This window comes from Microcaecilia unicolor, chromosome 10, assembly GCF_901765095.1.
Source record: "Microcaecilia unicolor chromosome 10, aMicUni1.1, whole genome shotgun sequence".
In the NCBI taxonomy this organism is placed as follows: Eukaryota; Metazoa; Chordata; class Amphibia; order Gymnophiona; family Siphonopidae; genus Microcaecilia; species Microcaecilia unicolor.
Window position 1 is genome coordinate 18,345,777 of NC_044040.1, and position 12,870 is coordinate 18,358,646.

Sequence of the window (12,870 nt, forward strand, 5' to 3'; positions counted from 1 at the left end):
TTGGGAGTGATCAAACACACAGAGAGCTGGCATCTAAGGATTCACCTAAACTCAAATTAACAGGCCTGGATACACAAAAGGGATTTTCAAATCTTCAAGCACTTTTATCCAGAGTATGAGCCACAAGAAAACCTTCAGGGTCTGGGCAGCGTTCTTGTATATGAAATACTATTATCTACCGTCAGAAGGCTATCTACAGAGAAATCAGGACAATCAACAGGATTTGATCAGTATATCTACAGTATATATGGCTGGTCTACTAAGAACATCTGAACAATCTATTTGTCCACTGACTGTAAAAGAGATGAGAACACCTAGCACTGCAAAACTTCCCACTTAAATCTTTTTCTTTATAGAAACTTGCTTAACCAAGGCACTGTGAGAGTGACATCTCATCCTCAGAAGCTTAGCCAAAATTGGGTGGCGGAGCAGGTGGGGGAAGAGAGGTTGGTGGTTGGGAGGCGAGGATAGTGGAGGGCAGACTTTTACGTTCTGTGCCAGAGCCGGTGGTGGGAGGCGGGACTGGTGGTTGGGAGGCGGGAAATACTGCTGGGCAGACTTATACGGTCTGTGCCAGAGCCGGTGGTGGGAGGCGGGGCTGGTGGTTGAGAGGAGGGGATAGTGCTGGGCAGACTTATACGGTCTGTGCCAGAGCCGGTGATGGGAGGCGGGACTGGTGGTTGGGAGGCGGGAAATACTGCTGGGCAGACTTGTACGGTCTGTGCCCTGAAAAAGGCAGGTACAAATCAAGTTAAGGTATACACATATGAGTTTATCTTGTTGGGCAGACTGGATGGACCATGCAGGTCTTTTTCTGCCGTCATCTACTATGTTACTATGACTAAGGACAATATTCCTGAGCCAAGTGACACATATTATTTCCATCCTATTAAAGACATTCAGTGTTCATCCTCAGATCTTGCTCCGCTTGCTGGCCTCAAAACAAGCTCTGATGCAATTTGTTCCAATATTAAATCTTTGATTAAATAGTGTTTACGTGCTTCTTGCAAATGAAAAGTTACACAAAACCCATGGGTGCATGGATCTAAAACTTAGTAACAAAAAAAAACAAAAAAAAAAGAAAAATAAATAAAGAGATTTTCTAGCTGTCTCTGTGTGGGTGTTTTACCTTTCAGAATATCTATTGGAAAGAAAAGTTGGCAAAACAATAATATTAACATAAGATGTTAATTTTTTTTTTGAACTAGCTTACGAGTCAGAAAACAGCAAGGCAGTTGGTCCGCCAAATCCAATGCAGAAAATAAAACAATGAGGCAGACCTTGTAAAAAAACAAAGTCTTTATTAGTAGACTAGGAAAAAATGCCTGTTTCTGAGCGCAATGAAACGGGCGCTAGCAAGGGGCCCCCTCCCTCCGAGCTACTTGCCTTGTTAGTTGTTCGCTGTTGCGTTTCCGTTTCGGCCCTCGAGTGTCATAGCTCCGCCCTCGACGTCATGACGTTTTGACGCGAGGGCGGAGCAGACACTCCAGGGCACACCGGATATCTCTTCGGCCCTCGAGTGTCATAGCTCCGCCCTCGACGTCATGACGTTTTGAAGCGAGGGCGGTGCAGACACTCCAGGGCACACCGGATATCTCGGGCGCCTCAACTTCCGTGGAGGGTTCAGAACGTTGGGGTTGCCTTTTATACAGAGAGATTAAAAAATCCCAGGTATTCAACATAAAATGCCCGACACGTTTCGCCAGTAGAAAATGGTTGCATCAGGGGCAATAGGTCACCAGCTGATATATAACTTCAAAATAAACCAGGCTGGTGTGGCTGTAAAAGCATAGAAAGCTACATTCTGGGAACAGGTCTCTCAAAAAACGCTGTGGTTCTGCTGTACATTGGTGGTGTGAAGAGTAAAACCAGACGCATGTTAGTTAGTGGTTTAGTACTTGAAGAGGAACCCAATTTAACTTAGGCTTTTACTGTTCATGAGGCAACGTAGTACTCTCTTGCAATGTACATTACAGGATAGTTTGCTATGCAATAATATCTGCTGAAAGTTAGTACTTAAAAAGCAATGGTCTCCATTCCTACAGAAGGCCCAATTTCTGCCGTTTGCTCAGTACAGGAAGGAATCTTGCTAAAAACACAAAGAAATATTGCTCAAAAGCTGCAGAGCCATCCAGTTTAAAAAAGGGATAAAGCCAAGAGACTAGAAAACCAAATTAAATGTTCTCCACATTGAACAAAGTCATCGTCTAGAAACTAGAAAGGAAAAGTGCTATGGTGACATGTTTGTTGGCCTGAATAATCAAGGATCCTGTCCTACTACTACTACTTAACATTTCTAAAGCGCTACTAGGGTTACGCAGCGCTGTACAAATTAACAAAGGAGGACGGTCCCTGCTCAAAGGAGCTTACAATCTAAAGGACGAAATGTCAAGTTGGGGCAGTCTAAATTTCCTGAGTAGAGGTGTAGTGGTTAGGTGCCGAACGCGACATTGAAGAGGTGGGCTTTGAGCAAGGACTTGAAGATGGGCAGGGAGGGGGCCTGGCCTGTCCTGCCTCTTGAAGAGAAGACAGTGGAGCGTCAGCAACGTGAAAAGATTAGGCTCGATGTATAAAGCAAGCAGTTTCCAGCCCTTGCTTACCTGGGTCATCTTATCCACTGAGACTGGAATTCCATCGATGGTTAGGGGTGGCAATTCAGAGTTAACCTCTTGTGGCGCAGGCGCATGCTCCGCCAATGCTGATTCCAGGTCTTCCAGGATCATGGTCTTGTACTTGCGCACCTGTAGGGAATAAGGAGGCCAGGTAAACAAGGCAAAAAGCTGCCAGAGAGAGCGAGTCTGCTAGGTAACAGAGACTCTAGGGCCAAGTGAGCAAACAAGGTCACAGCTGAGAGATAAAAATACAGCAACTCTGCTCTCTCCCTGTCCGTTGAAGATATCAAACCGCAACTGCATGATATAAAAGAAAGATGATGAAACTCCAAGTAACACCAAAACGATGCTACTGAGATAATCTATTGCAGGCATATAGGCCAAAACTGTTAGCTGAATTACCTAAAGGTACAGGCTAGTGTGAGAACTAGGTGTTACTTACAGTTTTGAATGCTTATCCTGTAAGTCAGTTTTCCAAATTTAAGAAAACAAAAGTGTAGAGTAAAAATGCCATTTATCAATGTTATTGTACTAAATACTATCCCAGTTAAATTGGGTCCAGCAATTAATTCATTTAGAGCAAAATCTTCATTTTAAACTGTTTTTAAGTTTTCTTACTCTCAAACATGTATCAAACATATTAAAAAATTTTTTAAAGCATATATTGACAGTTTTCATATTTTTCCAAGGCAACCTCAGCGGCGCTCACTGCCAAAGATGTAAATCTGGCAATATAACTAGCGCTCACTTCTTCATCGGTTCACCCGATTTCCTTAATTTTTTTATTTTCTAACTCTTTTTTTATTATTTTCTTATCAGTTAAATTACTTATCTTTTATTTTGCAATCAGACCAAGGGGTTCAACTGCCCGACATGCATGTTTCGCTCTGCACCGAGCTGTATCAAGGGCTGTCCCCTATAGTCTCTCCCAGCACCAGCTCTACTTTATTTTAACGGGTCCGCCACCCAAGCTACTTTCATACAAGGTAAGCTGGTAGTGGGTTCAATGCAAGCTTGAAAACATAGAAGAATCAAGCTGGACATTTAGCATTTTGAATTCCCCTAAAATTTTGACATTCACTCCACTTGAACTATTCAGATGGAGATATTCACTGGAAATCTTAAAAGCTCCTACTAAGTTCTCCCCCAGTCAGTACAGGCTTATCTATCATCAAAAAGAACAGATGGGAATTCAGGCAGAATTTTGGAAGGGCCAGATGTATTTGCCAATAGTTTGGATCTGACTAGACTTTCAGAAAGATCAGCAGAGATAGTGACAACAGGGCCACTCCAATTGTAGCCTCTTAAAAGACAGATATTTTCTTGTGCTTATTCCTCCACTTTCATCAGGACCTATGATGGGGCAGAAAATATGGATCTTTGCAAACTAAAAAAAACGAAGAAAAAAAATGGCTGTGATTATAAATGTGTGATTGCCCTTAAATGGAAACATGTGGATGTTCCCTGAGAGTAAAAGTCCTCCAGGCAGTGGCGTTCCTAGGGCGGCTGACACCCCCCCGGGTGCAGCGCCCCCCCCCCCCCCCGGTGCATTTTTACCTGCTGGGGGGGGGGGGGGTGCGCACCTGTCGGCTCCGCTCGTTCCATGCTCTCTCTGCCCCGGAACAGGAAGTAACCTGTTCCGGGGCAGAGGGAGCACGGAACGAGCGGAGCCGACAGGCGCGTGGCACCCCCCCCCCCCCGAGCAGCGTGCACCCGGGGCGGACCACACCCACCGCCCCCCCCCCCCCCCCAGGAACGCCACTGCCTCCAGGACTCGGAGCAATTGCCCAAACGCCATGATCGCTCTGATCCAGCACAGGATGAATGGACATATTTGGCTATGTTATTTGCGGGGGAGAGGAGTAGAGGGGGTAGTGTGAAGGATGCTTGCTGAAGAAATCACGGAAGGCTCATGGAGGATTAGTGGTTATCTTGGTGGAGGGAAGAGGTTTCGCTGGGGGAGGGGGGTAAAAGTTCATTGATGTAGTTTGCTTGGGATGCACTATTTTTGTTTTCAAGTGCTGTTTGTCTATTTCTAAACTTGTTGAATTAAATTTATTGATACCATAGATCCTGGGGAATGGAAACGGGTGTTTAAGCGATTACTGTCATTCACAGTGGCCACTCCTCTGTTGGAAAATGGATATAAGATGCTATATCAGTGGTATTTGACCCTAGCCGGCTGGCCCGCATCTTTAAAAATGGCTCGGCAGCTTGTTGGCGTAAATGTGGGGCAGAGGGCACGTTCTGGCATGTGTGGTGGGACTGCCCAGTGATACAGGAGTTCTGGAAGGACTTGCAGAACAGACTACAGGGTGGGTTGGGCTCTGAGATAGGGTTCAACCCTGGCTTATGTTTGCTGAACATACCACCAAAAGGGGGTCGCGGCTCTTGCCACGGCCTCTTAGCCTATATTGTAACAGCAGCCAGGACTCTAATTGCAAAACATTAGATACCCACCGTGGATCAAGTACTGGCTGAAGTGGATTATTGCTGCCTAATGGACAAACTTACAGCCTTGAGACGAGGGGGAATGGTGAGATTTCTTAAAACATGGTCCTCCTATGCAGATTGGCGGGGTCTCACCAGGTGACACATGCGTAATGAGGGATCTACAATGCTGAAAAGTGAACACCTGCATGCCTGAGATATCCTGAGGGGGGGGGGAGGGAGGGAGGGAGGGAGGGGGCTTTTGAAGTTGCTTATATGTCAGATGCCTAGATTTTTTTTTGTTAGCCTGAGATGCTATTTTGTATTGACAAGTCATTAAAAAATAAAAAGATGATTAAAAAAAAAATTATTGATACCATAAATAAATAAATGTGTAATAGTCTCAATCACCATCTCCTCTTAGCTTTCTTTTTAACTTTTCACTGTTTTTTCCTATTCCTGGGATTTTCTATATTGTTTTTTTTCTTCCATTTCCTTTTCTATTTATTTAGCTTTCTTTGTCACAATTTAGTTCCTTATTTCCATTAAGTTGTTCTTCTTATATTTAACTTCAGAAGTGCAAAATACAGCAGAATAGCTACAGCTGCAGCTTCTGCTCCTGCAAACAAGGGAGGAACGGAGCACTCTTCATTGAGACCTGGAGGGGGCTGCAGGTTGGCAAGGAAACTACAGACGTCTCAGGTGGTTGAGGTATTTAAATACCTTACCTGCCCGCACCTTAGAGGCATGAGGAATCTCATGACATCATGTGCTCTTTTGTAGTCAGTGCACAAAAAGTAACCCATACGTTCTCCTACGATAAAGGCTAGTATTATCAAACCCAAATGAGAAAGAAGACTTAGCACAGGCTTTTATTTTAAAGCATGAAGCATTTGGTATGCAACATCCTCAACCCTTGGTACCTTGTTTACAGTCCAACTCCCAACACACACCAACCTCTGCCTCTCTGTGAGAGTGAAATCAGAAAGGGGAATGGCATCAGCAAAGGGAGACTATTGAAACATGCAGCCATGGTGCAGGCTTTGTGCAAGAAGTTTCTACCCTCAGGGAAGAGAGAATAATGGGACTTGTGTATTGCTCTCCACAGACTCTGATGCAATAAAAAGATTCCTTGCACGGTGCACTGCAGTTCTCTCCAGTGACAGCCCGGATCTCCCCAGGGAGTTCAGGGATTTTCAGTTCTTCACCTGCTGGCTGTGTTCCCTCTCGGAGGAAGCTTACAGGTGAACTGCAGTTGATCTTAAAGTGGCAGTTCAACTTGGCACAAGTTTAGGAGAAAGGAAAAAAAAAAATTACACCGGTGCTGCTCCAGTTTCCCTTTCTATTCTCTTTTAAAGGACAGGTGAGAGATCCTGGCAGGGGAGAGAGATGTTTAGAAAGCATCTTGCTTCTTCTGTACTCACCACATTCTCCAACGGTGCAGCACCAAAAACTTTAAAGATGGGATTGGGCTTAGAAGGAGAGATGCACAGAACGATCGCCTGCTGCCCCACTCTGGTCGTGTATTCATCTAACGTGGCCCGGAGCTTCCTTCGAGAGAGACACAGGAGAAGGATAAAGGAATGAGTAAAATCAGACAAAACCTAAGTTCAAGATGTCAGCCAGCTCCATTCACTTGCAGTATGAAAATGTGCACAATTCAAATAAAGCAAACATCACCAACCTCTAAGTTTTGCTGATTTTAATGTATGGCTTAAAATATTTTATATTTCCTACATCTTCTCTATCTTGTCATCTTTTACCAGCCTTAACTGGCTCCTGCCTGATTCACTGTCCAGCTGCAGTACTGCAGTTTCATGCAATAGGTGGGGAAGTGGAGTGAAAAAAGTAACATTCTTCCCATCGGCCATTGTTTTTGGTCATCTTACTCCCCCATATTCTCTCACCTCTGACCCCAAACCCATACAAACCCTCTCCTGTTGCTGAGCTCTGAGCAGGTCCGAATGATCTTATACAGTCATTCATAGTCAGGCCAGGAAGTGCCACCACAAGACCAAGAAGTTAGAAAGAAGTGGGCAAAACTGAAAAGAGCGATTGTAAGGGCAACAAACCTTTTTGTAAGGAAAGTAAGTAAGAGGAAAAGGAAGCAGCACTGGTTTTCAAAAGCAGTAGCTGAAAAAGTAAGGAAAAAGAGGTTAACCTTTATATAAACTACAAGAGACAGCAGAGGTAGGAAGACAGGCAACAATATAGTTAAGAGAACCTGGTCAAGTAGTGAGGAAAGCAAAGATGCAAATGGAAGAAAAAAAAGATAGCCAATACAGTAAAATTAAGTGGGGGGCGGGGAGAAGACATATTGTAGATATGTTAGTGATAGTAGGGAGTGCAAAGGTGGAGGAGTGGCCTAGTGGTTAGGGTGGTAGAATTTGGTCCTGAGGAACTGAGGAACTGAGTTCGATTCCCGGCACAGGCAGCTCCTTGTGACTCTGGGCAAGTCACTTAACCCTCCATTGCCCCATGTAAGCCTCATTGAGCCTGTCATAGGTGGGAAAGCACAGGGTACAAATGTAACAAAAATAAAATAGATACTATTGGAGATTCTACATGGAACGTTGCTACTATTGGAGATTCTACATGGAACGTTGCTACTATTGGAGATTCTACATGGAATGTTGCTATTCCACTAGCAACATTCCATGTAGAAGGCTGCGCAGGCTTCCGTTTCTGCGAGTCTGACGTCCTCGTCAGACTCACAGAAGCAGAAGCCTGCGCGGCCACATTGGTGATCTGCAAGGGCCGACTTCGACATGGAATGTTGCTAGTGGAATAGCAACATTCCATGTAGAATCTCAAATAGTAGCAACAGTGGAGGAGTGGCCTAGTGGTTAGGGTGGTGGACTTTGGTCCTGAGGAACTGAGTTCGATTCCCACTTCAGGCACAGGCAGCTCCTTGTGACTCTGGGCAAGTCACTTAACCCTCCATTGCCCCATGTAAGCCGCATTGAGCCTGCCATGAGTGGGAAAGCGTGGGGTACAAATGTAACAAAAAAAAAAAAAAAAGGTGGCATTGTGAGACCCAAAGGTGAAGGGGAGGAATATGTAGAGGCTGAAAAAGGAGGAATTGCCTAACAAATATTTCTGTTCTGTGTTCACAGATAAAGGGTCAGGAGCAAGACTGCAAAAGACAAACACAAATAGGAACTGGAGAGGTGGTAGCCCCTGAATGATTTTCAGAGGACTGTGTTCATGAGCAGTTGGCTAAACTGTGACGGGACTGGATGTCATACATCTGAGGGTACTACTACTGAAGGAACTTAGGGAATTTCTAGTAGCTCTGCAGACTGACCTTTCAATGCTTCTGTAGAGTTGGGATTGATCCCAGAGGACTGGAGAAGAGCACATGTGGCCCTTCTACACAAATATGGAAGAGGTTGGGAACTACGGGCCAGTAAAAGTCTGACTTCTGTGGTAAGTAAATTAATGGAAACGCTTTTAAAACAGAATAGTAAAGTTTTTGGAATCCAATGGATTACAGGACCCAAGGTCTTGTCAGACAAATTTCTTTGACTGAGTGACCAGAGAGCTGGATCGAGGGAGAGAGCTAGATGTGGTGTATTTAGATTTTATCAAAGCCTTTGACATGGTTCTGCATAGACAACTAATACATAAACTGAGCGCCCTCGGTATGGGCCCTAAAGCAACTGACTGGGTTAAGAACTGGTTGAGTGGAAGATGACAGAGGGAAGTGGTAAATGGAGCTCATTTTGAGAAAAAGGATGTTACCAGTGGTGCGCTGCAAGGTTCGGCTCATGGGCTGGCTCTTTTTAACATTTTTGTAAGTGAAATTGCTGAAGGGCTGTCTGGTAAGGTTTTACTCGGTGGATGGTACCAAAATCTGCAACAGGGACGACACCCCTGATGGTGTGGATACATGAGGAAGGACTTAGCGAAGCTAGAGGGATCGTCTGGAATCTGGCAGCTTAAGACTTAATGCTAAAAAAATACAGGGTCATGCATTTCGGCTGCAAAAACCTGAAAGTAAAGTTTAGGGGGTGAAAATCTTTTGTGCACAAAAGAGCAGCGGGACGGGTATGATCGTACGTGATGATCTTAAGGTAGCCAAAAAAAGTAGAAAAGGCGACAGTGAAAGCTAGAAGGATGCTTGGGTGCATAGGGAGAGGAATGGCCAGTAGGAAAAAGGATGTGAGACCTCAATTAGAACACCATGTACAATTCTGGAGAGCACACTTTCAATAGATATAAACAGGATGGAGTCGGTCCAGAGGACAGCTACTAAAATGGTCAGTGGTCTTCATCATAAAGCGTATGGGGACAAAGATTTCAATACATATACTTTGGAGAAAAGGCGGGAGAGGAGAAATACGACAGACATTTAAATACCTACACGGCCTACATGCCCAGGAGGCAAGTCCCTTTCAAATGAAAGGAAGCTCTGGAACGAGGGGGCATAGGATGAAGGTGAAAGGGGATAGACTCGGAAGTAACCTAATGAAATACTTCTTCATGGAAAGGGTGGTGAATTTGTGAATTGGCCTCCCAGCGGAAGTAATGGTGACAAAAAACAGTATCTGAATTCAAGAGAGCTTGGGACAAGTGCATAGGATCTCTAAGGGAGTAATAGGAAGAGTAGCTGGCAAGGATGGGCAGACTGGATAGGCCACATGGTCTTTATTTGCCTACATTTTTCTCTGTTTCTGTTGGCACCTCGTCATTCACAGGCTGCGAGTTCTCTCTTTGATGTTCCTGGTCCTAGACTGTCTAAGGGGTTGTGGTATTTGTTGAAAGGCTCTTCTCATGTGTACACAGAACACGTATATGGACATTACCAGAACCATGTGGCATAGGATCAGTTCCTGAACTTAAGTGTTTTCAGTTGTTTTTTGTACTCTGTGCTAGTTGCTTGGGCCAACCTGGGTAGTTGTACTAGCAATGACAGAACCTACTTGAGCAATAAGACACAACGAAGACTGTGCTGCCCCAATCCACAGTACAATCCAAACCAATTGCATTCTGTCAACTGCAGTGTAGATTAGAAAAGTCAATCACGGGTACATAAAGCTATCTGTATAAGATCACACATCAATGGCAGAGCACATGTTAGAACTGAGGTGCCAAGGATAAAGTAGCTTGTACAAGGTCACGGGACAGCTGGGCTTTGACCCGCTTTCTCCAAAACAAGAGTTCATGGGCTAAACATTGGACCCCTCCACCAATTGCTCTAAGACACAGGTTTCTCAACCCAGTTCTTGGGATACACCTAGCCAGTCAGGTTTTCAGGACACACGCAATGAATATGCACGAGACAGATCCGCATACAATGGAGACAGTGCAATCGAATCTCTCTCATGCATTTTTCATTGTGGATAAGCTGAAAACCTGACTAGATAGGTATGTACCACGGACTAGGTTGAGAACTCCTGCTCTAGCATGAGTTCTCACCGTAATAACCGTGTCTGCTGCCTCTTACGGATCGACGGGTTTGATTCAAATACGTGAGGCCGTTTTCGTTTTTTCCCTGTTGCCACAGCGGCGGCTGCTGCCATTCCAACAGGACCTGCAACCAAAGATGGGCATTCAGTTTATTTAGAGCCCCAAATACCACATATTCCAGGATTTTTAAAAAGTCATTATATGAACTGTATCAATGAGACCCCTAAATTCATGAAAGCATTCTAACCCATGCTAAATGAACGCAATTCTTGTTAACTTAAAAAGACTAAAGTGCATGATAATGCAAACAGGGCCAATTCATTAACATACATATGTTAAGTTACGTTAAGGTTAGTGCTCTTTTGTGTATAATCAAGAGAGAAATTTAGCTGGAAGTCTCTGTCAGAAACACGAAAGGGGCAACATACTTGCTGCAGGGAATACAGATTTCTGTTCCCCACCTTGCTATCCAAGAAGAGGTGAAACACAGTATGAATCAGTTGATAGCCAGTTCTCATCAGTGAAAAAATCCTTCTCAATCCCAAAGATGGAGATTACATTTAAACATCCCTGAATTTGTACTAGAGCAGGAATAGGCAACTCGGGTCCTTGAGTACCAAAGGTAGGTCAGATTTTTAAGATATCTACAATGAATATGCAAGAGATAAACTTCCATAATCTGTCTCCACAGCATTCAAATCTACCTCAGGCATGTTCATTGTGGATATCCTAAAAATCTGACCTACCTGTGTGGCACTCGAGAACTGGAGTTGACTATCCCTGCAGCGGAGTGTACTCACCAATGTTTATTTTTTTCTTACATTTTCCAACTCACTGGAGATGGATGCAAGGATGATGCTGGAACTGAACAGAAAAGGCAGAGCCACCATGCTGTGCTGAGACAGAACCCCCCCCCCCCCTCAAATAATGTATATTTCAGAAAATTTAAGGATGTCGTTTTAAATTATTTGTTCTAAAAGGAGAAATATGTCTTACCTGATCATTTTCTTTTCTTTACTCAGAGACACTGTTCTGAGCCAGTGAGTGTTATCCCTTCTTGTAGAAAAAACAGTGAGGAAAAATACAAAAAAAAAAACCTTATTAGGATTAAAAGCGACCCGACACGGCTGTGTTTCGGCCCTAAGGCTTGCCTCAGGGGTCTTGAGCAATCTGGGTGTAGCAGTGTAATTTAATACACCGATGAGAATTGATGCCCAATTATTGGATAATATAAATCTTCCTCCAATCTTTGTAAATCACGCCATTTTTTTCAAGGAGCACTGAGACCCCAATACAGGGCCCCCGCAGATCTCCTAGGGCTCCCTAACAAGAGGATGAGGATTAGGGATTGGGCGAGGATTAGGTCCTAAAAGGGAACCTGTGCAGGGCCTGCTTAACCAACTGGGTCAAGCTCTGGAGTCAAAAAACCACTGGGGCCCCTAGGGCGGACAAGAATGTAAAAGCCCATCCATCACATGACCAGGGAATTATTCTCTCTGAATTGAGAAAAAAGGATTCTAACCAGGGTTGCCAGGTGGAAAATTTTTTTCCCACCCAAAGGAGCCCAAATCCAGCCCAAAACCCGCCCAAACTCAAACCCCGCCCCTGACACCCCCACCCCCGCGTCATCAACCCCACCCCCGCTGTCATCGACTCCGCCCATAACATCACTAACCCCGCCCAAAACGTCACTAACCCCGCCCCCCGCGGCCGATAAAAACGCTTAAAAAACCGCCCAAAAGACACAAAACAAGCCCAAAAAACCGCAACCCACCGCGGGCAAAAATTTCCCGCGGCGGGTCACGGAAAACCGCCCACCTGGCAACACTGATTCTAACTGCCAATTTGCTCTGGCAGGAACAGTGTGCAAGAGGAATGTATCCATTTTAGCTGAAGGGGGGAAGGGACCAACACGGCAGACAAACTGAATACGCCACATTTACACACTTTAAAAATAATCCATTACCCCTGCTCAGCTGCTGGCTCTGAAGGCCGCACAGCACGTGTCGCCAGAATGCCCCACCACATGACTGACGCAAATTGGCCTCCCTGACTGCCCTGGCCTACATTGGCCGGGGACTCCAACATCTCTGCTGTCCCCGGCTATCTCTGGGTGTGCCTAGAGGGAAATTCCCTACTTAGTACTTTACACTCGCATTAGCCACTGACAAAAGGCATGAAAGCTAGACAGACCAATTAAATTAATTATTATTGGTATATGTGCTACTGAAGTAAACACTTCTGGAAAGCCTGAGAGCTGCAGGGGGAGCCTGTGGGAAGTACACCAAACAGGGTGAACAGGCAAGAGAGGATGGTGGAAAGGGGCCTGCACCCCTTGGGGAAAGGCTCCACATGACCGAGCCTCAGGGTTGCCAGGTGGAAAATTTTTTTCCAGCCCAATCCAGCCCAAAACCCG

At 44.9% G+C, this 12,870-nt stretch overlaps 1 protein-coding gene across 6 annotated transcripts in view; it reads right to left on the bottom strand.

Annotated features, from left to right (window-relative positions):
* Nucleotides 1–12,870, bottom strand: part of NRF1 (nuclear respiratory factor 1) — a 139,621-nt gene that overhangs the window by 96,999 nt on the left and 29,752 nt on the right. For all 6 annotated transcript variants that reach the window (XM_030216052.1, XM_030216055.1, XM_030216053.1 and 3 more), the window contains exons 3-5: nt 10,464–10,578; nt 6,467–6,593; nt 2,601–2,741 (exon numbers count right to left, since the gene is read on the bottom strand). In XM_030216052.1, coding sequence (XP_030071912.1) covers nt 2,601–2,741; nt 6,467–6,593; nt 10,464–10,578 — 383 coding nt within the window. The remainder of the gene's footprint in view (nt 1–2,600; nt 2,742–6,466; nt 6,594–10,463; nt 10,579–12,870) is intronic.